Raw genomic sequence first — 26520 nt, forward strand, 5'->3', positions numbered from 1 at the left:
ACAGCGCCTGGTGAAGAAGAATAAAAGGAACTGAAAAAACTAAAAGAGAGGGAATATAAAAGTATTCTTAAGGATCAGCAGCTGACTAAGAATCAGAGGAAACACACTTGCTGCTATAATCAGCCACAATGGAAGCACCCCTAATCAGATCTGCAGTGGTTGTCTCCTTCTAAAAGGATGCTTTTGCAATCGAGCCCCAAAACGTGGCACATACTTGATCAGAAATTAGGATACAAGGAGTCCTGGTGACAGCTCTGACAGGATGAAGATTAACCACTCCAAGCTGCAATCAAGAGGGAGCATTTTTTCCTCTCTCTTGCTCATCATAAGTTACCCTTTACTTAAAAAAACAGGTCAAACCTTTTCTACAAAAAATCTGTTAAATGTTCAGACAAAAAAGGATAAACTCTTGAGAGGGTTAATAAGCAAAATCATTTAATATATTAGGATATTATTGTAAAGTTTATTTCAATAACTAAATCTATAGAATGTTTACACAGATGGATGCTTTCAAGTCTTTAATCTGTTAGTTATGATGGTTTTCAGACAATTAATAAAAACATTTTAATACAGAAATTTGGGCTTTGTGAAAAGTATGTTTAATGTCTCATTTTCAAAACTTACTTTAAATCTGACAAATGAGAATCATCTGAACGCTGAATGAGTGTTATACTGCAAAGTTTTGCTTACCTTCTTCTTGGGGTGACTTACATCGAGTTTCATGGTTGCACACTTGTTCAGAGTATTGAGGCGTCTGCAACAAACACACAAAGACAGAGTCACTAATGCACAACCTGTTGTTGCTGTATGATGGTGCCCTCCTGCACTGTAATAACACTCACTTTCACTCTATGATATTGCTTTTTACTTCCACTTTCCTATTTTCCCCCAGAGTCTGATCAGTCACTGGCAGACAAGCCTTTTCATTTTTCTCTTTAATCTTTTCTGACAGCACACAGAATCTCTCATTCCACTGTCTAACAATGTCTTCAACAGAAGTTTTACTCTGACTCTTCTCCCCCTAAAACTATGACTAAAGCTGATTTTTACCTTTGTGGAGAGCGTCTCAATTATTTGTGACATGCATTCATATTTGCTGAATTTACTTACAGTACTACAACCATAAACTTTAATTCATCTTCAAGAGAATTTACGTTATGGGCAACACACAATAATGCATGGCATTAAATGAATTTTAAAAAATGTGAAAAGTGTGGTGCATGTATATTCAGCTTTCTTTACTCTAATACCCCTAAGTTAAATGTAGTGTGATTATCTGTTTTGAGCAGTAAATAGAGTCCATCTGTGTGCTGTCAGTATAAAGGCCACTATTCTGTGAAGGCCTCAGAGGTTTGCTGCAATACATCAGAAAACAAACAGCATAAGATCAAGGAACACTGTAGACAGGTCAGGGGTAGGATTAAGAGAAGTACAAAGGAGTATTTGGATAAAATATTATTAATAATAGTTGTGTCATAGTTGTTTTCTCAACTATGACACAATAACCCTACTAGTCTACATGAACGTCAGCAACTCGGTGACTAGAAATATATATTTAAGGTTTGGGCCTACATAGGATTTAGAGTCCATCCAAATTGCCAAATGCATTGCTGATACATGGAGTCTGACAGTTCAGTACATTGTGCAGGTCCACCGCAAACCTACCATGACAAGATTGTCCACATAAACTGAAGAGATGGGCAATGAAATGACTAATCAGAGAAGCAGCCTAAATGGTAAATGGTTTGTATTTGCATAGCCTTTTACCAAGTCCAGAAGACTCCGAAGCACTTGACGTTACATTCAATATTCACAGTTCAAGAAAATATAAACAAAAAAAATAGCGGATAACAAACACATCACAATGAAAACACTGTCCCTTTAAGCTGTGAGTTGAATAACTCTGGCAAAGCTTGACCTTTCAGCAAGACAATGACACTAAGTATACAGCCAGTGTCAGAATGACTTAGTCAAAATATGCACCTAAAATCAAATCAGAATTTGTGGCAAGATTTGAAAATTGAGGTTCACAAACAGTCCATCTAGTCTGCCTCTTTTAGGTTTAGGTTAGCTAAAAACAACTACATGTCAAATATTTCACATTTTTAATTGTAAAACAAGCTGAAAACCATGTATTATTTTCTTTCCACTTTGTGCCACTTTGTGTTTATCTATCATAAAATCCCAACAAAACCCATTTAAGTACTATTCTGTAATCCAAACTGGATTAAAGGGTGAACTTGTACAAGTTGCTGCAGCTCAAGAGAGATGAAGAGGCAGCAGTGCAAAAATAAGTTAACATTTTGTAAATATGCAGGAGAACTTTTTAAGGAATAGGGTAATGTGACTGGCAAGATCAGAAGATTCAGAAAATGGTTCAAATCCATTTACAGCAGAACTCTGGGATTCCCTCTCTCAGTTCCCTATTACCATCACCCAAACACACCTCTCTGGATTTTACCCCCTGAGGAGTCTCTTCTCTTTGAATGGGAGATCAGAGCATGGCAGACAGAAGGGGAGGTGGCCAGATCAAAGCCTGGAAGTCCCAGAGGGAGACGTGGATGGGGACTTCATTAAGGGTAAGGGTCAGGCAACTAATGAGTCCACAAGGAAAAGTCAGCACACCAGACAGGATGACCAGAGAAGGAATTTACAGAGAGAAATCCTCCTTACCGACACAGAGGTTCGACTAGATCTCGGTCCAAAAAGTCATGGTCCCTTTTCACTGCGGAAATATTGATTGGAAACTGGGAATCTGGGAAATAAGAGACAGAGACAGCAACAAAGAGAAGAGGGGAAAGACTTGTTAGATAATGACTGACACATGACAGGACATAGCAGCGTTCTCTATGGAGCTTGTGAAGTCTGCCACAGCTGCCGTCTCCACAGTTAGCACTTGTCATCCGCGTCTGAAGTGTAATAAAACTTAAACGTAACACAATGCCAAACTGATTCAAGTTGTTTATTGAGGGGACTTACTGTATCTGTGGCATCAATAACCTGACTTTCTAGAAAACTCTGAACCTTTCTCAGAGAACCAGCGTGTGTTTGCCAGTCTTTCTAAAGAAGGATTGTTTTGTTTTAAAATCTTCTTCTTTAACTATTGAAGCCAGTTTGTGTTTGTGCTTCAACCCCATAAGACCAAATGATCAGCACATGAGCAAACGCCTGCAGATTTGCTAGACAAGGCACAGAGACACAAGAAGGAACAATGAAAAGGAAAGAAATTCAAATAGCATAAAAGTAAGACATGGCAGGTTTAGTTAGAGCGCGTTGTGGGGGGAGGGCTTCGAAAGGAAATGGTTGGTGATCTTAAGAACGGGGGAGAAATGAGGGAGAAAGAGGAGCTATGAGAGTCCCAGCAGTGATAACAAGGCCTTTCCCATGACCCCTCCCTCTAGAGGAACTGAAGCCTTGAAATAGAATGCATCGGCACAGAAGACGGGGATGTAAAGTTTGAGGGAAGGCAGGAAGAGAGAAAGAGTCACAGATGATGGAAAAATAAGACAGAAAGAGAAAATAACTGAGGAAGTAGGAAAAGTCAAAGAAGATAACTAGAGAATGAAGTTTGTGTGTTAAATACAGGAGCTGGATTGTGTTACCTTCATAGAGTTGGGCATACTGTGGAAACCCCGCTGCTCGAAGCCAATCACAAGCCTCCTTTGCCTCAATCTCTATAAGACACAAAAATCATTGGAAAGATAAATCATACATAGTCACAATGAGATTTTTTCATTTCAGATTTTGTCACATTGATAACACAATCCTACCTTAATTTTATAGAGATTTTAAGTGATACACTAAGAAATTTTTATGTCAGGAAATGGACACATGGTCTAAGACATTTTTTAATGAAATGAAAACTGTTGTGTGCACCGAATTTAATCCCCCTGAGTTGATACACAGGGAAGCTGAAAACACCTTTCGCTTCCATTGCAGTTGCAGGTCTTTTTGGTTTTGCCTCTACCAGCTTTTTACATCCAGAGAGAACTATTTTTGTTGATTATACTAACTCAAGATCAGATAGATTGGATGGAAACTTTCTATGAATATCAGCCTTCCCACCAATTCTGACCATCTTTGATTGAAGAAAACCACACTATCACCACCATGCTTCACAGTGTGGCTGGTCTGTTCACACGGATTCACAGTGTTAGAATTCACACAGCGTTTTACAAATTAGTCAAAAGGCAATTGAGTAAATTTTTTTATCTATTCTGACCAGAACACCATTTTGGTACACTTGAGAAAAAACTACCTGTGTAGAAACACTGTTTGCTAATTGTGTGACTTCTAAGGGCAGCTGGTTGGAGAACATGTGAAAAAGTTTAAGGGATGTAAATGCTTTTACAAGACACTTTATGACTAAACAGACATAAATCAAGTCAAAGACATTGCACTGTACTTATGTGTGATATCCCTCTTGGAAGTGATGCTTTTACTTAAGGAAAGAACATTTCTGAGATGCATTTTTCCTTTGGGAAATTAATGGAATGATGAGATTGGGAAAACTGGAAATCTGCCAGTAAAGAGACAAGCATTTTCTTAAGTGTGCTGGTAGCACAATTTCACTTTATCAATGTAACCCATCCGTATTTGGTTTAGCTGTTTTCGGATAAATGTACCAGGCATAACACATTGCACCAAAGCAGGCATAGGGCGCCTAGCAAGCATGAAACATTTTTACAGGCTTTTGTTTTACTGCTTTTTCCGCTGGCATATGTATCGCACACGCTGCTTAACTGGCAGCAGAGAAATCTGGGTGTGTTTATATACGTTTTCTTTATGAGCAGACACTTATTAAAGCCGCTTCTTGTGCTGACAAAGAAAACCAAAAGAACCTTGTGCCAAGAATCAAATACATTTCCAACAGCAGGCATAGCTTGTAAGAATGCTTCAGCACCTTAATGCATGGGATTGGAAAGAATATGAATGTCAATGAGTACCAGTACAGACTGCAGAGTCTGTCTCAGGACAAATATGGGCAGAAAACAAAGCTTGTATTTATCCAAACAAAGTTGACTACTAAAAATAACTTGTTTCTCCATCAAGTTCCCACTCATTCATTCTCACTTTTCTCACTCACTAGAGTTTGGAGGTGTTGGCAAGGTTCAGCGGGGCAATAAAAAGGCTCCGTCCCTCACCATCAGAGATGGGAACGGTCAGAGGAAATGACACTGTCGCCACAGTCTAGCAATTACATCCCTCTTCCAACATTCTTTGAATAACTCTTCTCTCTAAATCACATACGGAGTAAAGGTGGGGGCAAAATATTGCAGCTTATTGTAGCTTTCTGAAAGTAGGAAAAAATCAAATATCCGATGAGGCACAACTCTATTTTCCAATCAAGACTTACTGGAAGCCCTCATTGTGAGGGCAATGACAAGCTCCTATATTTCCTTTGTTCCAGCTGAAGTTTCATCTCCATCCGAGGGAACATCTATCTGCTGTGTTGTGCAGCTTTCCATCAAACAGCGGCGACAGTTCAGTGTTTTCTTCCTCCTTGGCTCTCCAACCCATATGTTTACGGCTCTGCCTCCGTTTCTTCAGCCTGCTCCATGCACGTTTTCCCTTCCCTCTAATTTTCTACTCAACCTCCTCTCTCAAACTTTCATCTCTGTTGGACGGCACATACAATATCTCTCTATTTATACGCTTCTCTGACCTCTTCCTTCTTCTTTTCACTTACGTTTCAGAAATAATTCCTGCAAGTCATCTAGCTCTTGTTTCCTTCCCTTTCATTCACATAGCGAAAACTCCTTTTTAACCTTTACTTTCGCGATCAAACTACATTTTTCCTTCTTGTGGTACCTCTCATCTCTTCTCCCTCACATCTTTCTGTAAAACAAAAACACTCCCTCGCACACTTTCTTTCATCCATCGACAGGAACATCCCAATCCCCTCTCTCCCACTCAAGCTCCTCGAAGAAAGTCCACATCTTCTTTGCATCCATGCAGGAAATGACTCATTTCAGCTGACGTTCACATAGGCTGCACCCCTCGAGGTTGCACACCATCAGTTACTGGATGCTAACTTCACATGTCAGCCAAGCCCACCAGCATACTGGACAACAAGGAGACTTTGACCTTGGTTTCTTTGTGATGCTTCACCCACACAATGGGAGCGAGAATCCATTCAGACACATCCAACAGACTGGACTCACTGGCGTGTAAATCTAAATCAGCACAGATGTTGCCCTCAGTGAGTCAGAGAATGCAAAAACAGGGATGAGACAGTCGGATGGCTGGGGTGGAGGGACGAGATGAACGGATCTTGTGATAAAACTGCAGGGACGACGACATACCACACCAGTTGTTTATTTACTCACTGTCAGATTGGTTGACTTTTTAAAAAGTTAAAATCAGGTTAAAAATCGCAAATCTACACTGAGAGGGAAAACCAGGACAGATGGCAGGAAATCCTCAACCTTTTTCCACAGAATTTTAAAAAGATTCAAAAACTCAAACTCGTGGCACCAAATCCTTGAAATGGGTTACAGATGTGTGAGCAATTTTTGCTCAAGTTTTTTTTTTGTAACCCACAAAAAAACTCAAAAACAATCTTTTTTTTGAAGTTTTACATTTATGACTTGTCACAAGTGGGCTAAACAAAGTCAGTGACTCATACTGCTTATTATTCTCTAATATTGTTGACAAAAGTTACTTTGGTAATACGCACATCATGCATCATTAATCAAAGTTTTCAGATAAAACTGCATTTACCATAAAGATTTCATTAATCTCACAGTAATTAAATCTTTATGAAAAAGTAAATGAAAACACATTCAAACACTGACACAATAGGCAACTTGTGGTTAAGTGCCTTGGAACTTCCACAGAAGTGGAGGAGGCTGGAATTAAACTCAGATCTTTGAATTGCAAGACTTGATCTTGTCACCTAGACTGTAGTGTAATGTATGTAAGTAGTGCAAAAACAGTTTTAGTGGACAGAGTTTTTTTTTTTTAAGCCCTCCAGGGGGTCTTTTGTGGGCTCTAGTGTCCCTTATACGACAGTGGGCTGACAGGAAACGGGGAAGTAGAGGGGGGAAGACATGCGGCAAATGTCATCGGGTCCGGGAGTTGAACCTGCGACGGCTGCGTTGAGGACTCAAGGCCTCCAAATACGGGTCGCGCTAACCACTACGCCACCACGGCACGCCAGTGGACAGAGTTTTAATTATCCTTTTGTCAAAAGATTTGGGAGAAATAATTCTACCATATCTGCATACAGCCTTTTTAGAGCACAAAGAATACATATACAGGTACATAAAACTCTAAATTTGAGTCAGAACTTTTTTATATTTTCATTTTGTATCCCAGTATGAGTTTATGCCTAGCAAAGCTCCAGGTTACAAGCCTACTGCAAATAATTCTGAATTACGCTCAGTAGTGAGTTGCATCTAAAATATAAAGAGGAAAAAAATAATGGCATGTTATCACCATGCTAATATTTAAAAAGCACACAATCACATGCTTCATCACAGTGTTGGAGCATGTGTAATTACCAACTGTGCTTTCATGTTCAGACAAAAAAACAAAAGACTAGGCTCCAGTCAGTGTGGGAACAAAGCCCCACTATTCATCTGTGCAGAATTTAATCAAGAGATTAATTAGTACACAAACATGTTTGGTGTTGGCTGTAAAACACAACAGTGCACACAGGCAGACGGAGCTAATCCGAGGCGCTCGCAGTGTGTCCCCCCAAATCTTTTTCATGTCACTGCAGTCCTGCTGAGGACCAGAATCACAGCCAACAGGGCTGTTGGATGGTAATGAGGCACTGTGAGTTTGTGTATCCAAACTTGGACGCCCAAGTGGGCATCCAAGTGTGGAGTAAAGAGGGTGAAAGGTAATTCTTTTCATGACAAGGGTGCCAGTCGTGTTACATAAAAGACTGAACAAAAGCAACCTAATGTCCTCATAAGAATAGTCATTTCCTCTGCTTTTAATTTCCTGCCTTTTTTCACTATCACTAACAATTTTCTTCTGTGATATGTCCACCTACTACTGGGTCTCTAGATCCCAGGGACTCTAAAGAGGCTTGGATGACATCATTTCCTGCTTCTAATTTCCCATGAATCCAGAGCAACATGTGAACTAAAAACAGCCATTGTAGCAGGAAGTTCCTGAGCTAAGCTGACATTTTCAGGGCACAGCAAACTGCAAAATATTTTGCTACTGTTTACAAAATGATATGCGCATTGTTCAATATGTTTATTAGGACGAGCCCTTGTAGTAACACCGTCACCAGTAACTGACAAAGGAGGTTTAACAGTCAAAGACTACAAACACAGGCAGTCTGGAGAGCAGCCATATTCCCACATAAGCTAAAGCACTTAGTCCTTCACGTCTAAAGGTCAAAAAAAAAAGATTGAAGGAGACAGTGGAGGAGTGATGAGACAGGAAGAGCGGGATGGGGGAGGGATAAAATGGAATATGCCTGTCCTGTCTCGTGAGCTACATCTGCTATGATGTCCTGCCCTCAGGAATGCACTGTAAAACAGAATCAATACTGGCATGAAATCAGTGCAAGTTCAGACATAGAGCCTCCTCATACACAGGGATGGACCACACACATAAACACAGACACACACGCAACATCAGAGAAATGGTAAAACATTGGTTGGCCAAAACCGGGGCTACAGTGGCTGTTCGCTGCCTGAATTTAAAGGAGGGCACAAAAGAAAAGGCGACTGAAGGTCATCAGGCTCAGTGGTTGGTGATGCAACCTTTTGTCCAGCAGAGGGTGTCAAAGAAAGGTGTTCCAGCATTGTACTCATATCCAGTCTGACTATCCATGGCCTCAGGGCAGGGTTGGATAAAAAGATTTGTTTGTACCTGCTGCATCTTGTGCGTCTATTCAATTACCGATCGAACTTTGGCTGCACAGAAATGCTCTTATAGGCTGTCTTTTTTCAAAGTGTCTGAAAATAGAAACAATGGAGTAACTCATGTAATAAAGTTATATTTAGGTTAATACTGTTGCTCGAAAGCAGGACAATCACTAAAATTCATGAAGAAACAAGAAAGAGTGAATTAGCAAACGAACAAAAGGACAACTGAACGTGTATAAAGCTGGGAAACAGTTTAAACTTTCAAACACCAGACCCAAAATTATTTCATTCTAATGTCTATCAGAAAGCACATAAGTAAACAACAGCTGTGAGATGATGATTAATGGCTGCCAAATTCAGGAGCCTTGTTGTTCTACTGTCAGGAAAAGGGCAGATATTGAAGAAAACAAACCACAAATCAGAACATCTAGAGTCTCAAACAGCTCATGTCTTACACAACATTAAACTCTTAAACACAACTCAAATCACTGCACTTCCCCAACTCCACCGAGTTCTAACTGTTCTGCAAATTTACATTGTACTTTAAATCATCCTTAAGGTTGAATAGATCTGACTATGACTGCACATTCTAAAAGAAGTGTTATAAGCCTTTTTCCATTTATTTTGGTTCTGATCCCTATTCTAAACAGTTGATTCTTATAAAGTTGGAGAAGTCATGATTCCTGACGGTAGATGTTTACTAAAGTCATAAAATCTCCTTGCAGTAGACTATTTGTAGAACATAGAAAATTGCTTTAAATTGTCGGCAGTTAAAAAAGATCCCAGTGGTTCTTCATTCTTGAAAACATGTGGTATAAATCGACCAACTCCACAAAGTTATGAAAAGGTGAACAGGGGAATTGACCTCATCCATTAAAATGTTCCAATCTACCAATAATTCATTGACGTACTGAGCATCCATGTGCTATACAAATAAAATTAGATTTTATTTGTTTCCAAATGGACAATGACAGTAGACCTATCATACCATCAAATAAGCAACAAAGTGGTTCAACAAAGACAACAGTTGGACTGGACAACAAAAGCCCTGATCTAAGTTCATATAAAAAGAATTTGGTAAGAACTCTAAAGGTGTGTATGAGAAAGGCAGCTTTCAAACCCTGACCTTGTTATTGTCAGGATGAATGAGCTAAAATTAGAGCAAATTATTGTGCTAAGCTTGTAAAAAGGACACCCAAAACCGTACATCTGAAAAATACAAAAATAAATGTATGTAACTGTATGAATTTTAAGAACATTTATTTCATTATTCTGGAATTTAGCAAACCGAAATAATTTGGGTAACCCTAGCTGAAAAGAAAATGACTTTTTCTGGCCTTTTTCTCCAACAATGTGAATTTCTGACAGAGTGAATAAAAAACTATTTCGTTTATTTATTCCAGATATATAAATATCTGCTTTCACCTCTGTCTTCATAGAGGTGAAAGACAGAGATGATCATTAGGGATCATCCCTAATGATCCCTAGGTCATTAGGGATTCTGGTCTTTCATTTAAAAGGAGTACCAGTCTCACAGATACTCTTCTAATTGATTATTTATCCATTCATGTTAAGAAGGTTAAGGTCAAAAAGGGTGTATTAAGAAGGAGGTAGTGGAAAGCTAACAAGGTCATATAATCACTGCACAAGTAGAAACATGCTTCTCTATCGACATTCTTGACATATTTCTCCTGACATTTAGCAGTAGGCTCATTCATCATCAAAAAGGAGTGGATAGAACACATAATTAAGCTAGAAGGACTGAAAATGTAATTCCTTCTTTAATAAACAAGCTAAGCAGCGAAAGAGCTGTCGCCATTGTTCTGTTGAATTTTGTGTTTATATATAGGCAAACATGGGTCATGTGACAGGAAGTAAAGGAAGTAACCAGTTAGCTAGGTGAAACACAGACAAAACAATAACACCGAAAGCCTTCATGGTTTCTTTAGACTTCTTTTCAGATTCTTGAAAAACATAATTGGTGCAGAAATGACTTCGTACGTTCAGTCAGGTCTGAGCTGATTACAATCCAAAAGAGTTCTTAAAAGTTAAGCTTAAAGTCGTAACGTACCAGGTTGCTATAGCAATAAATTTTTGATGTGTTGCAAATTGCTATCACATAAGTCAAATATGGGGAAACATTTTTAAACAAGGAAGACACAATCTGACATGAAGAGGCTGCAATCAGAAGCTTCCTTCCGATGTTTGAGCAACTGATCAAAGATTACATTGTTAAAGCCGCATCTGCCTCCATCTCAGCTGATTAAAAATAGAAACTGTCTCACTTTGATTCTGGTTCTTCAAACTCAAATCGACCATTAAAGCATTTATTAGGACATCCTCACATCACTTTCTCTGACTACCTTGTGCCAGCCTGTGCAGTAACTGCTGTCGGGCGATGATGCGTGACAGGCGAAGGGCAGAGCGCCTTCGAGGCGTGTTCCCCAGCCTCAGGTAGTAGTCCTGACCATCAGGTGTCATGGCCTCCAGACAGGTCCCCTCGCTGGTGCTGTCGCTGTCACTTCCACCGTCGTTGCTGCCGCCCTTGACATTCTGATCCATGTTGTCAATAGTGTTTTCTAATTTTCCACTCCTGTCATATATAGGGTCAGCACACTCTGCCTCAGCCATCATGCTGTCCGCTCTGTCAGCAAAGGCTAAGCTCACAGGGTATGCAGTTTGTCCAGCAGCATCCTCCCCTTTTGTACTTTCTGTGCTGTCTGCAGGATCCATATTGCTCCCTGAAGTTTCTGTCCTTCCTTCACCTTTACTCTGTTCTGATGAATCCATAACTACTGTAGCATCAACATCATCCATATTAATGCAAGTCTTCCTCTCTCCTGCGCTGATGACTTATTATGGGAGCATTTCTTAATTCCTGCCTCTAACATGTCTTCACTGGAAGCCACATTCCCTCCTCTTCCTTCTCCTCCCTCTTCAACAAACTTCATGGTACCACCTGACTCAGGCGACCGTCCTTGTTCTCTCCACCCACACGCAAGCTGCCTGACTGATACAGGGTGGTGAACAAAGTCACAAACAGTTACATCCACAAGCTGTTTCCTTCAATCATGTGACCAGCAGCCGATGGGGGAATTCTTCGCTGCTTCCTGAAGTTCTGCCAAAGAAACTATTTGGTACATGCCCCAGGCATATGTGCATGACTGTGATTGGCGGGATGGAGACGTGGAAAAAAATATGATCCCAACATCCCGATGTGAAACAAGGAAGGAACAGAACAATAGAGAGTACGTGGGTGTGAGAGAGAGGGTTCAGAGGAATGTACGTATGGAAGGAGCGACGCTATTGTTTCTGCAGCTGAGTGGGACTTTTAATGCCATTCAGAAATGTTCTCTGCATCTACGTCAAGCTAATGTCACACTTAGAAAAACTCATCTATAAACTGATGGTCTCTACTAATACAGTAGAATGCCTGACAAAAAATAACAGCAAAAAGCTTTTGCAGAGTCTTTCTCTGAATCATAAATTATATTTAAACACTGAATAATCTGATTCACAAAGTGAGAAAAAGTTGTACAAAACAATATTTGAGACTTGATTTGATCACACTGCCCTCTGGAGGAAATACAGGAAAACTTTGATTTACACTGCAAAGAAGGAACAATGGTTAATTTCCGAGTCATAATTCAGGAGGACTTTTGGAAACTCTCAAAGAAAAATCTTCAGTTCTGATTCAGAGTACAACTGCTCTGTTACAGTAGTGATACATGAAGTTACTGCTGTTTGAACAGGAAGTTTGAACAAGTCAAAATAAAAAAACAGACTAAGTCATCGAAAAAAATGTGACAGTATCTTAGTAATATTACTTTAGAAATCTGTAAAGTTCATAGTTTGGAAACAGCAACAAAGAGCGAAATCTTTGGGTCACCAAGTCTCCATGGCAACCATTAAATGGTGTCTATTTTATGCTATTAACTGTGAAGTACAGTGGAGGATATGTGTTGTTATGAGCCTATTTCCAAAAATACCAGAAGGTATGAACGGAACTATATATCAAAATATCCTTTGCAATCCATAATTCTTTAATGTTGTAGTCTGATAAAACAAGAAATCAAAGAAAAGTTCATAATAACTCCTGTTTCCATTTAGAATAAATTAATTAAAAAGCTGTCAATTAGAAAGAACAATAGCATATATGCATTAAATTGAATAGGAGACAAAAGTAGTCAGCAAAAAGCAAAAATTAAAGTTCAAACTCTTTATTTAAATGCAAAATATAAACAAAAACACACCGACTTCTGTAAACCACCTGCCTCACAGTACCACGAAGTCAGACAACAATGAACACAACATCTCAACACATGTGATTCTACGTCTTTAAAAATCAACCTGTTGACAGGAAGTCAAGTGGCAGAAAGCTCCACAAGACCAAAACGAAAGTATTCATATGGATTGCTGGTGTGCATTCACTGGATTTTACAGACAGGCTTACAGTAGCCAAATATTCTGCGTCAATGAAAGAAAAGGCCAAAGGAGCAATCCATGAGCTGGGGGTGGAGATGATTAATGATAAAGCTGTTTGCTTGTGTAAATCCCTTTGAGTATATCTATGCTTTCTAACAAACTAACGCACACACATTCACTTAAGCATTCACAAATGTGGAATAAAACCCCCCAAATCCCATATGCAGGGGGAGACACCCAGTTTCCCTAATCCAACAGATCTGTAGAATTACAACTAAATCCCACCACGCACTCAAAACCTCATTCTGGTTTTTTTGTCTGCCCCATTTTTGTGTGTGTGTGTCTCAGTTTACTTTTTACTTCTTATTTCAACATCACAGTCTGTTTTTATTACTCTGTGTAATTTTTTGAGTACAATTTTTTAGTACACTTTTTCTTTTAATATCACTCCAGTCACATAATTTTAAGTATGTTTTGAGACTATTTATCCATTCAGTTTTTTCCCATATTGAAACCATTTGACTAACCTGGATATCCTACCTCCCCTGACTGACTATAGCAGAGTGGAAAATGCGTTGTCAAATACCATCATAGCTGTGCAGCCAGATGCCTGAATTTTAAGGATTCCCCATCTTTAAATCTGATCCAGACAGATGTGGACTGTGCGTATCTGAGCTGATGGGTTCAGCAGCAGTCTGAGGGCGGAGCAGTGAAGCTCAGGGGAACCTTTGAGTGCTAGTTTAAAGAAAAAGATGAAGGAAGGAAAATTAAAATGAGTGGAAGGTGATTACAGGGTGGCAAGTGTTATAAGGTGCTATCTTAAAATTAATTTGGTGTCCAACACCGCAAAAAGTAACTTTGTTAAATGAATTTAGCAAATAAATTTGGGAAATGTAATGTTTAACAAATTCAACCCAATCGTTTTGAAAAGGCATTTACTGAGAATGTTGATCCAGACAATTTTTTTATTTGTTGTTTGTGGTGTCCAGCACAGAAAGGTAAAATTGATTCATTTGTCTGGGTTTTATTGTGAACTTAGGCAAAGTTTTGAACTGCTGGACTTGCGGTAGGGAAAGTTTATGTGTTGGAGCGCTAATTTAAGTCTGTATCTTGATAACTTTGCCAGTTTAGCAACAGTGCTAACATTAAATCCTGAGACAGTTTGTGCTAATGAAGGGTGAATCTTTACTGTGGTTGTCAGGGAAAAAAGATTTAAATGTCATCATGTTGAATAGATCATTGTTTTACACTTTTAGACAAAACAGTTCTAATTGTTTGTTTCTATTAACATGGAAGATAAATGAGAAGACTTCAGGAATGAAACATTGACAATGTTATTGATTCTATAGACAAGTGCGACCCGGCAGAGGTGTCTGTTGTGGAAAAGGGATTAACTGCATCTATAAAACTGGCATTTTCCCACCATCTAAGTTTATGGGGTTTAATATATAAGAAATGACTATATAAGGAATGTCTATTCTGGATTGAGATTGAATTCATATATATATATATATATGAGTTAAAACAATAAAAATGTTTCTAAATGAATATGAACTTGCTTTCCTATAATATAGAAGGTCTGCTGTGATGGAGGACTTAACTGGAAGTCGGACCCCAAATTAAATTCTGCTTAGGGTCTCATAATACTTTGGGAGACATCTATGCCCACTTGGTCTGTGGAGGCTTGATGGATCCTGAATGTGGGAATATTTTTACTTCAATCAGTTTAAGTGCCGCACATCTCCGTAATTGCATTAAACCGAGTGGACAGCTGCAGCTCCCTCTCTCCTACTCTTTTTTTCCCCTTCTTCTTCCACCCTCTCTGACGCACAGCCTATATCCAGAGTGCGCTTCCAGCTCGCCACTGTAAACACAGAGGAAACTGACTGCTGACCCTCCTAAACTTGGTGCATTAGCGCTCATGTTACAGCCCACTCTGTTGGCTGTGAAACCCGAAATAATAAATGGGGCTAGCTCACTAATATAATCGTTAAGACTAACAAAAATGTCTTAAAAAAATCAATAGCCAATAAAATATGAACGACCGGCATCTGAAAGCCCTGCTGTACTCCTTTCCACAGCACATGCCTGCGCTGTTTTGAGCACTAAATTTGACAATGACCTTCCCAAAATAATCAGGGAGCGCTCTGCGCATGACGCCACCAGGCTGTATGCAGCATGGACTGGAAATAAACTTTCATCCAGTCTGTCGATATTTTTACAAATTGCCGTGGGTTTAGTAGGACTAAATAAGATTAAGCTGAAGAAAACTAACGTTATCTCAATGGTCTGGCAAGACAGCAGGATTTTCCATAAATTAAGATGGTCAGGTTATTAATTTAAAAAGAAAACTCTTTATAAGAAGCTGCAGTCCTCCGCGTGATTGCCATGTAGTATAGATTCTAATTTATTTATATGTCAAGTGTGTCTGATTTTTGATGTTTGGATGTCTGACCTGCGAGTCGCCTCTCCCGGACATTCCTCCACAGCAGATCCCAAGCCTTGGACGTGGAGTCCCGCAGCTGCTCACTGATCGACCGCCGCAGCTGTAGCTTACTGACAGACTTTCGCTGTGTTGTCATTGCGGTGCAGCCGGACGCATTATTGATACTATCATGAATCCCCGACTAAAATCAGATTAAAATCCGTGTTAATCAGCAGAAAGATTTCTCCGGTTCTCCTGTATTCCGGCTCCGGCTGGGACAGCGTGCCCCGGCTGCTCCTGCCGCAGTGACCGTCACCGCTTCACCCGGTCCAGGCTACAGCTCCGCGCTGCGTCACCTCCCTGCACCAGCAGAAAAGGTCTCTTTGGCCCCCAAAAAGCCAGAATCTCACTGATCCCGCATCCCTACATCCAGTCGCTTACAGAGCGAAGGTGCTGCACTGTTTCAACATAACTTCTCCATGTGAGCTACAGAGCCAGATGTGAGAGGCGGACTCCCCCCTCCCCATGTGCAAAGACTCTCTCTCTCTAACACACACACACGCACACACACCAAACCTACATGATCTGCAGAAAAAAACCCACCCACTCACCCAAACAAGGATCCCTTTCAATCTGCTTGATACGTAGTAATAACACTCATTCATACCACACATTACATGCACACAAGTTGCAACTGTCCTGCTTGTCGGCAGAACAAGCCAGAGTTTATGTGCTCATTCAGTCACACATCTCACTGCACCCAGTCACAGTGCCACAACACAGATATTAGATATTCATTGGAGAATGGCCTGCTGCCATGAAAATGTAAACTGACCATTTCAAAGCAGTGCCTGGCAGGCAGCAACTGCTATGTTAATTGAAGAGCTAGTGTACTACATTTTATCAAAGATCTTTTAAGTAAAAAAAAAAAAAAAAAAAGTTAATGTAAACATGATACATCTGCAATCAGTGGTTGTGATGTTCTGTTCCAGCAGGACCTCTGGAACTATGAGGTTCCAGTCTCCTCATCATCACACTGATAAGGAGACAGGATTAATATAAATTAGTGGTGAACATTTTGTTTGGGTTAAAAACAATGAAAATTTTTTGCCACTGAACACAGAATTATTGCAGAATAATAAATATCCACTTACTAACTAATTATTGTCGTCATCCGGGAAGACATAGTTTCAGCAAAACAATGCCAAACCATCAGTTCTGACCTGAAGTTCATACATTTTCAGAATCAAAATCAGAATGCCTCATACAGATTTTGTAAAGTTCAGGAAATTGATTCATTACAAGTTCCTATTTACATTTTGGTGAAAATTTCTTCCATTGACTGCACAACAGAGCACCTGCACATCAGACTTTGCCCAACATAATTAAGACAGTTTCTCTTTAAACACCCATCATGTTCAGTCTGACTACCTAAAGGGAAAGTGCTTAAGCTGTTTCTTTTTGTGAGGCACTTTCACCCCCTCTGACAGGTTAAGAGTTTGGGAATTTCCTCCTAAGACTTGAGTTCTTCCCATGTTATCCCAGGAATGCCAGACAGAGCCATCACAACAGCCCACGATGCTCCTCAGCTGCCTTCTGCCTGACACCGTCGGATGTCTTGTTTGTGGTGTTGAGTTGCAGGTCAGCATGGACCCTGTGAGGAGGGACCTGATTCGGCATTTTGGCCTGTTGAAACATGCTTGACATCTCTGGCAGTCAGCAACATCTTGAGGTCATGTCGATACCAAACACCACTTTGCTTGTAGGGCCTGCTAGAGGTAGGGATCTAAATGTTCACTCAAGCTATTATTTTTATCCTTGAAATAACTTATGTGATTGTATTTTATTTTACCTCAACTCATGACACTTGATGATGGAAGACCTAAAGACTTCATGTTTTCAGTCTCTCTGTAGTCATGGTCTGAAATGTCCGATGACAGTAGGACAGTAGGACCTTCTTACATGTTACCCTTCTGTGTCTGGGACTAGATGCATGCCTGACTCTGATACCAAGCAGTGATGAGAGGGAAAGTGTTTTGAGACGAGAGATGTGATAAAAAAAAAAAAGAGCTAGCAATGAAAGACGATGAGTGAGTGACCGAAGGGTGGAGGAACTTGGGAGCTCAGAGGAGACAAAAGGCAGAGTCAACTGACAAGACCACCAACACACAGGAGTTCAGAAGCAGACGGAGAGAAGCTACACAATCGATCATTAGAAGATTTAGCAACACCTGAAAGCACCTAATTTCTTTTTAGCGTTTTATTAGGTGTAGTAAGACTGATGTCTTTATTTTCTTTTGCAAATATTGTTGCTCCTTTTAAAAAAATTATACAGAACAAGCCTGCGTGATTTACCTAAATATAACACATGCATGCATACATTCCACTTCATTCTGACAACAATACAAAACTTGGTCCTTTTTTTGTTTGTGCTTTTTATCACACAGCTTTCAGATCATCAAACAAACTTTAGCATCAGAAAAAGATAATTGCGGTCAACTCAAAAATTAATTTTCATATTACAATTTAATTTATTAAATGAACAATATTATTCAAACTAGCTTGGTCCCATATCAAAAATCAACTGACCACCAAGCCAAATGGTTTTATTATTGAAGGTAACAAATGTCATAAAGTGTTTGAAACAACAATGTGTTTATCAAATCTCTAGGGATGAACTCTAGCCCACTCTTCCTTAAAGATTTTTTAAATTCAGCCTCACTGGAGAGGTTTTGAGAATGAACAAGGTTTAACATCATGAAACAGCATCTCAATAAGACATAAGTCTGGACATTCACTAGGCCATGCCAAAACCTTAGCTGTTTTTTTGTTGTTGCTATTTTAGCCATTAGTGTGCTTCAGATACTTGCTCCACTGTTTAACATTGTGCTTGAACTTAAGATCACAAACTTATGGGTGAACATTTTCTTTCAGGACCCTAAAGGTAGAGCTACAATAAAATTGTTTAACTAACAGTTCATTTGTAAGAACAGCTTAGTCAAAGTCTAGATCTAAACATTCTTGTTTGTTTCAGTCTGATTGTGCTTGAGCAATTTTTTAAAGTGGAATGGGCAGACATTTCACTTTAAAAAATATCATAAGACATGCAACTGTACTTAAGCAATACGTGGTGCTACAAAGTATCAATTAAGAGATGTTTGATAAAATACATACAATAATTTACATAGATTTATTAATAAAAATTCTTGTAAACCATTCATCGTTTGCATTTTCTACTTCACAACTAAGCTACAGGTTAATCATATAATATCCCAGTAAAACTACACTAAAATTTGTAGTCTGAATGTGGAAAAAATTTAAAAAGGGGCATGTTTATGCAGAATTTAACAAGGAACTCTATGCTTTTGTTTAAATGGTTAATTACTAAAATTTCCATTACTTATGCTGTGAAATTCAGCATCACAGCTACATATCACTGTTTTTGTCACTTGAAAAGTAAACCAGTGGACAAGACTTCACAAAACAAGTTGTAGTGTGGGAATGAAAAAGAAACTGAACTCTTCTGTGGGAAAACTACTGGACTTTGACTAAGCCATTCAGTTTTGTAATTCTCCTCTGTAATGATACAAAGCTTGTCCATGGGGTCAATCTTTAGTCTGGACAGGGAGAAGGAGCCCTGCAGGAAGTCCGTCTCAGTGTAGCAGCCAATCAAAACAACCATCCAACACATTCCAGTGGTCAAGCAGCCAATCAAAACAAAACGATTGACAGAGATGGGATCTGGTTTTCTGAACAAATACACAGCGAAGCATGGGCTTTCGTTGCTCTGGGAGCAATCAGATCTTACTGCAGTTACAGGAATGAACAACTGCTGCTGTGGAGAACCCTGTTGTCTTCTTGGGACTTAAGAAAGAGGAGGAGGAGAAGGATGGGAAGGTGGAGCAAAAAAGGAGCACAGAGTTTCTGCCCCTTTACTTCCAGGCGGGTCATTTGAGGTTAGGAAACTCGGTCATATAAGCAATGTGGTCATGCTGAGTAAAAACTATATAGCAAAAAACTGCATGCTGAGGGTCATGGAGGTGCTCAGTGATATTTTTACTGGCCTGTCTCAAGCGGCTGGAGAATCTCACAAACACAGCAGTTACATGTCCACATTCAATGACCAGAATATTAGTCTTGAAAAACGTTTTCTGGAATGCTCTATTTGGTTTATGCCAAACATGTCCTCTGTTTAGTGTCAAAATAATTCAATTTTAGACTGTCACCTGTCCTAAGAACTTTACTCCAGGACTCGTTGTCTTTTTCTATGTTCTCTCTGAAGAAACATTTCTTTGTGCACCTCATGTAGGTAAGGAAAGGTAAGTTTGAGTAGCCTCTTTTTGATTGTTCAGACATGTATTTTTAACAGTTTTCAGAGCCTGCTATTTCTTGTGATGACTTTTTATTGTTTTTGGAAATGTTTTTAAGCATTTTATCCTGTGTCTTCAGGTTGAACTTTGGGTGGCCAGACATGGGCTTCTTGGCAGCTGTTTTGAATGTAGACTATTTTTGGTATATTAAACTCCCTGATGTAAACTTATGTTGTGACCTCTGTGGACCCACTTACTAGACTCATGAGCTGCTACAGTTTTCTTTCTGAAGGCGTCTGGCTGCTCCTTTAATCTTACCATAGGGTTGTTTCATCAAAAATCAGGAGAACGCCAGATTAATTAATAAAAACAGCATTTATTTAAATGCTGAGAAACACTGTTCAAATCATGTGCATCAGATCTGTGTTTGCCCGTTCGTAGTTTCAACCATTTCAAGTGGGAATAAATGTAGGGCTGTCCTAAGGTATTCCTCACCAGATATTGATTTTTTAAACCATTTCACTGGAAATTTAAAAAAGTATTTTTTACTGTTTTTATTGCAAATTGTTCTAACGTTTTCTCATGACTGTATTTTCCAGAACTGTCTATTGCAGACGCTCTCCTTTACAGTGGCAGAATAGCAGTAAGAAGTCAATATCTGCTTCTGCACTCAGAAGCTGGGTTAGTGAGTTCAACACTAATCAATGATTTAACAAATCATGTGACCAAAGGCTGTGACAAATGCTTCTGCTTCAGCTCCCCCTTTTTCACTGAAAATGTCCTTAAATCACCATGCCTACTCTGCTAACATGTACACTCTTTCCTCCTTCAGCTCATTTTTTCTTTTCTCCATCCAGCCACTTTCTGTCTACTCCTCATCTTCTATTTTTAGCAGCCCTCAGAGATTCAGGCCAAGCAGCTCAGAGCATGCAACATTAAGACTGAAACATGCATAATGCCTATGCAAGTATCAGCCTGGTGTCATGTCTTAAAAATATCATCTTGAATTCTGCAAGTGCAAAAATAAAAGCCCGTAGAAAATTATCCTTAATCAATAAAAGACAAACATGGACTTGGAAAGTACAAATATCAACTATTCATGATTGCGAAGGGAAATGAAACTTACATGGTTTTCAATATTAAAAGTGAGACAAGCATCGCTATGCAGCTTCTTTAATCCAACCTAGTATCCATAAAAAAATCAATCAAAACCATTAAATTCACATATGTGGCCTTTATGGAAGAGTTTTGAGAACTTTTTTGCATACATGCCTCAATCACACCATCCCCATAGTGAAACAGGGTAGTGGCAGCATCTTGCAGTGGGAATGTTTTGGAGTTTGTTCGTTTTTTTTCACTAAGTAAACAAAAGCTGGTTTGAGCTGATGGAAAGATTAATGGAGTTTAGTAAAGGGTAATCTCAAACAAAATTTTATTTAAGAGCAATTACCACACTTTCCAGGTGTTCTGTTTTTTGTAAAGTAGGTGGAAACGCAGATTTTTCCACCTATTTTAAGATCATGTCCTATAAACATGTAAATAAACACATTTAGTACGTGGATATGACATGAAAAATGAAGCAGGCTATGAATACGTTTATGAGATGAAAGTTGCACACTGCAATTCACAAAAACAATCTTTCATTCAACAAATTCAGAGAAGAATAGAAATAAGGCAAACTAAGTCAAAATGTCAAACATGGATGAGGAATCACTTAAAAGCTTAAAGAGATTAATGTTCTCCAATTTGGAAAAGAAATCATTAATTTAGGTTTTCCAACCCAAAAGTTGAGTTAAGCTCTGACTTCGCTAATGCCATCAAAGTAAGTTGACAGTGCAAACCCACAGAATCTGCATACAGGAGTGAATCAACAGTGTCAGCATGTGTGTGTCAATATTTCTGCACTAGGCAGTGAGGAATGTATTTGTGGTTCCTACAGAGCAGTTGGCCCAGGCGAAAATGGGTCAAGTGCAAATTTAGTCCAATTCACAAACTGACTGGCTACCCAGTCAGCGAAAGTTCTTCTGTCAATATTTCCAACAACAGAAGAAAGCTGTTGCTGTGAACTTGCTGGTGTCTTTTGAATTTTGTCTATCGCAATTGTACTTGAGCTTAAAGTCACAAACTGATGATCAGATATTTTCCTTCCGGATTATCTGGTAGAGAGAAGAATATCTGGTTCCATCAATTACTGAAAGTCACCTAAGCCCGAAAGCAGCAAAGTAGCTCCAGACCATCCCACTGTGGCCATCATGTTTGTCTTTTCATCTCATGTTTGTTTGTTTTTCTGAAATGATGATAGTTTTTCTTCAGATATAAAGAATCACACACAACAGTTCCACTTTTGTCTTGTAAAATGCACAAAATGCCAAAAATGTTTAGGAATATTCAGATATTTCTGGCAAATGTGAAATAAGGCTCCAAGACAAAACAGTCTGTTTCTTATTAATGAACTACAATCACTGCAAGCAGTGCTTTGGATGTTGCTTTGAGTTCTTTTGTGACCTCCTAGATGAGTTGTTAGTGCACTTTGGAGTAACTTTGGTAGGTCAGCCTATTTTAGTAGTCCTGACACAATTCACCATAGAGCCATGTTTTGTTTATTTTTTTGTACAATTACTGTAGTCCTAAAGGATAAAAATTACCTTGTAAACCTTTCCAAACACATAAATGTCAGGACTGTTTTTTCCTGACCTGTTCTTACATTTATTTAGCTCGGGTTTTGACATGTTGTTTTTTAAGATTTTGTAGCCTACTCCTTATTATTTGACAGGTTCTGTTTAGGTGAATCCCTGATTCTAGAGGTATGTAGTAACCAGGTTGTGTGTAGCTAGTATAAGTTAGTTGCTTCTGGTTAATTAACAGTGCAGTAAGGGTGCAATGACTATTTACATCAAACTACATTGGCTTAGATTGTTATTTTTCTCAACTAATGGAATCATCATCTAAAAACTACGTTTTGCACTTACTTTGTTACCACTGTCTATTGTTAAAATTTGTTATGATGATCGGAAACATTTAAATTTGCCAAAAAAACAAAAACAATAACAACAAAAAGCAGATAGAAGGGTGACCATTCTTTAAAACTGCATTTTAAATGTAAAAAGGCTGACATGTCCAGAAACACACAAGTAATAAAATGCATTTCACTGCAGGGTGCACACTATGGTATGGAAAGAGGTGGGAAAAGAAGAGCAAACAATGGCTAATGGGTGTAAAGGAAACCCTGCAGGTCAAGGGAGTGGAGATTACATGTGGATAGGAGTGCCTTATTGTTGAGCGACTCATTTTTTATGGACTTGTTGGCTGCATTGTGAAGTTTTTTATTAGCTTCTTAACCAGGATGATTCTCAGCAACTAATTCTCACCAAGCCGAAAACAACCTAATTGCCTTTCAGTCCTCAGATGAAAAAACAATTATTTTAGCAACTTAAAATACTGCTAAAATGCAACAATGGTTTGCATTATTATATCCAATGCATGCATAATGATGCAATTGTTCAAGCTTATAAAAAAGAGGCTAGATTTACGTTTCAAGGCTTATGAATAGCAAAAGGTTCAAATTAACCTAAAAATCTGGTTTATTTCGTATTTGAAATGACTGATGAATGTACTTGAAGTGATCATATAGAGGTAAATATTCATGTCTTGGTCATTATAGTTTTATAGTCATGCCTAAAAATAATGCCTTTATAATTTACTTACTCATTATTTAATTTAAAACTCATTCTGTGAGTAATTCAATTTAGTATAGTTTACCACAAAATTTAATGATTCAAGTGCAATACACAACAATCAAGTTTGGCTAATTTAAGCTGCATATGACTGATTCTGTGAGGGTTACTGGTTGATGAAATGAAATAAAATTCTGCTTAGAGCCCCATTCAGTCTTAGTCAGGCTCTGCTCACAACGCTAACAAAAATTGCTGGTGTAGATAATCTCCCGATGCCAATCTAAAAGAACAGTTAGCTGGTCATCATTGCACATAAATGGTATTTAAAAGGAAAAGAGACAGCTACTGTTTTTGCTTTTCTCATGAGAGTCCAGATCTAAGTTATTTTAGTCTATCTAAGACTCCCGGGAGAATCCCGAGGCGTTCCCAGGCCAGCCAGGAAACATAGTCCCTCCAGCTTGTCCTGGGTCTTCCTCTGGGTCTCTTCCTGGTGAGACATCCCCAGAGCACCTCATCATCATCATATTACATGTTGAGAAATTAATTTTTTTCAACTTTAATAATTTATTCCAATTAATGTAGTGACATATTTCTAAATCACAACAGGTCCAATTTATATGTAGGTATTTACTGTAGAAATAATATTAAAATAGATGCTTCAGAAAAATTTTGTGTGAAAAGTAAAGTTACAAAATAAAAGCAATTTAAATTTACTTTATGGCTTATCAATTGTATTATCAGTTCCTTACAGCCCATATGCTTTAAGGAGCATATGGGCAGGGAAACGGCACACGGATTTACAAAAAAATATAAAAGATTGAGGCCCTTACATGTAAAATCACTCCAAACATGGAAATAAAAAATATTGTTGTGGTGCTAAAATGATCAGAGGAAACAGCAGAGGGCAGAAAGGCTGCAGAGAAATGAAAAGGCAGACATGTAGGAAGAGAGCTCAATCCCTCAAGTTTTACACCACTTTGTTCACAATGAATCAGTTAAAATATCTACACAGTTTGCAACCTATACATAAGGCACAGTCATAACATTTTGAGTTAATTTTATGTTATTCACAGAGCCATCTTCTTTTCTGGTAGAAAATATCTTGTACCCACAATACAAGGGAAAGAAGTGCTTCGGGCACAGATTCCAAGCATAATGTGATAAGGATGAATATTGATTTAATCTAGTTAAAGGAGCTAATGAAATTAAGTAGTAGTGCCAATACCCCTAGACCATTTTCCTCAATTTTCCTACAAGAATGTGTCAAAAGTTTACAGCACCTGCAGGGCAACAGAGTCTTTCCAGTCTGACAAAATAAAAACATATTCCAGACATGCAAGCAGCATAAAATCACTGACAGATCATACTCTCAGATTACTCAAAGCCTCTTTGAGCACTTTCCAATAATGTGAAAATTCTGATGGATTACACTGTATGTTTTTTTTATAATCCTGGAAAATGTGGAGAATGTGTGTCGGTGTGTGTTTTTTCAGACCAAGGTCAGGTGAAGCTTATCAGTTGCTCTAAAATAGCTTCAGTTTTCTGAGATATTTTTATAAAACAGCCACAGGATGATGTATTCTGGATTTTTGAATGCCTGAACAGATATACAATATACATATTTGGTGATCCCAAACACTAAGAATTCACTCATCTAGCACAATATTAGACAATATTAGAAATAAAGTAAATAAATCCTGCAATTGGTAAAAATGATGAAGCCTGACAAGTATTCTCACCTCAAACTATTTATTGAACATAATTTAACTTAATGTGCACACTGCACACATGGTACATCATGGCTACTTTAAAAAGTCACTATTTGAACAGAACTGAGGTATTTTATGCTATACATATTTAATAATGTATTGCAAAAGTGTTCATACTACATGAACGTTTTAGCATTATAACCAAAAACCTCAACATATTTGTTGGGTCATTCTGCTGCAGGAAGGTAAACATTCACTCCAGTTTCCAGCAGCCTCTACCAGTTTTCCATCCAGGAAAGCATTATATTTACTTCTAACTACTTATTACTAACTGGATTAATTAACTGAATGAAATAAATTGTGTGAAAACACTGAAAGAGATACCATATTGGTTGCTGTACTTCCCTGTCTTACTGCACCTATTGGTCGCTAAAACACAAGTCATGTAAATTTACACCATTTGAAGCAAAATTTTCATTAATGAAGCCGGAGAATAACTTCTATATGTTTCGTCCACATAATTAACTGCAATCACTGTAAAATATATGAGCTAAATGATCAGAAAGCAATATCAAAACACAGAGAATGAATGCTAGGATTAGCCTAGCAAACTAAGCTGCATATAATCATCATCATCAAGAGCAAGATCCAAGTTCATTCAATAGTGGTAGGCATGGGACAAAGAATCAAAATTTTTCTCATGAATAATGTTTTTTTATTATTATCAAAAACTGTGTTTTATAGAATCTGTAAACAGTGTACAATCATTCAGTCCAGTTTTCATATATCCACATATGGACATTCTCACTCAGGTCCAATTCTTGGGTGGTCAAACAACAGACAAGTTAATGCTAAAAACTCTAGTGTAGTGCATTTATGCTGCAACACCAACTTTAGCACCATAACAGTAACTGCTCGCTAGTTTCAATATTCCCAGAGCGCTTATTGTTTGCCACTGCTTCACTGCATCTTTTTTCAACCCAGGCTAACAATTTAAAAGTGTTATCCCTTTCCTGTTTGCTACAAGAAGTTGCAGACACACCAGACTGTGCAAAGCAGGAAATAATCCCTTTTCCAACTTCAAAATAAGAGTTAGATATAAATATAACAGAGTTTCAAGCTAGACTCACTCTCCTCCATATC

General features: G+C 38.5%; 1 protein-coding gene across 4 annotated transcripts in view; it reads right to left on the reverse strand.

Annotated features, from left to right (window-relative positions):
* The window catches only part of stard13a (StAR related lipid transfer domain containing 13a), a 59368-nt gene that overhangs the window by 14629 nt on the left and 18219 nt on the right, over positions 1–26520 (reverse strand). The window contains exons 1-4 of one of the 4 annotated variants that reach the window (XM_032576608.1): positions 15715–16214; positions 3603–3674; positions 2674–2755; positions 691–754 (exon numbers count right to left, since the gene is read on the reverse strand). In XM_032576608.1, coding sequence (XP_032432499.1) covers positions 691–754; positions 2674–2755; positions 3603–3674; positions 15715–15841 — 345 coding nt within the window. In that variant the 5' untranslated portion in view covers positions 15842–16214. Of the gene's footprint in view, positions 1–690; positions 755–2673; positions 2756–3602; positions 3675–5356; positions 5944–11197; positions 11888–15714; positions 16215–26520 lie in introns of those variants that run through there. The other 3 variants (XM_032576607.1, XM_032576609.1, XM_032576606.1) reach the window with 3 other exon arrangements.

The sequence above is a fragment of the Xiphophorus hellerii genome, chromosome 11 (assembly GCF_003331165.1).
Source record: "Xiphophorus hellerii strain 12219 chromosome 11, Xiphophorus_hellerii-4.1, whole genome shotgun sequence".
Taxonomy (NCBI): Eukaryota; Metazoa; Chordata; class Actinopteri; order Cyprinodontiformes; family Poeciliidae; genus Xiphophorus; species Xiphophorus hellerii.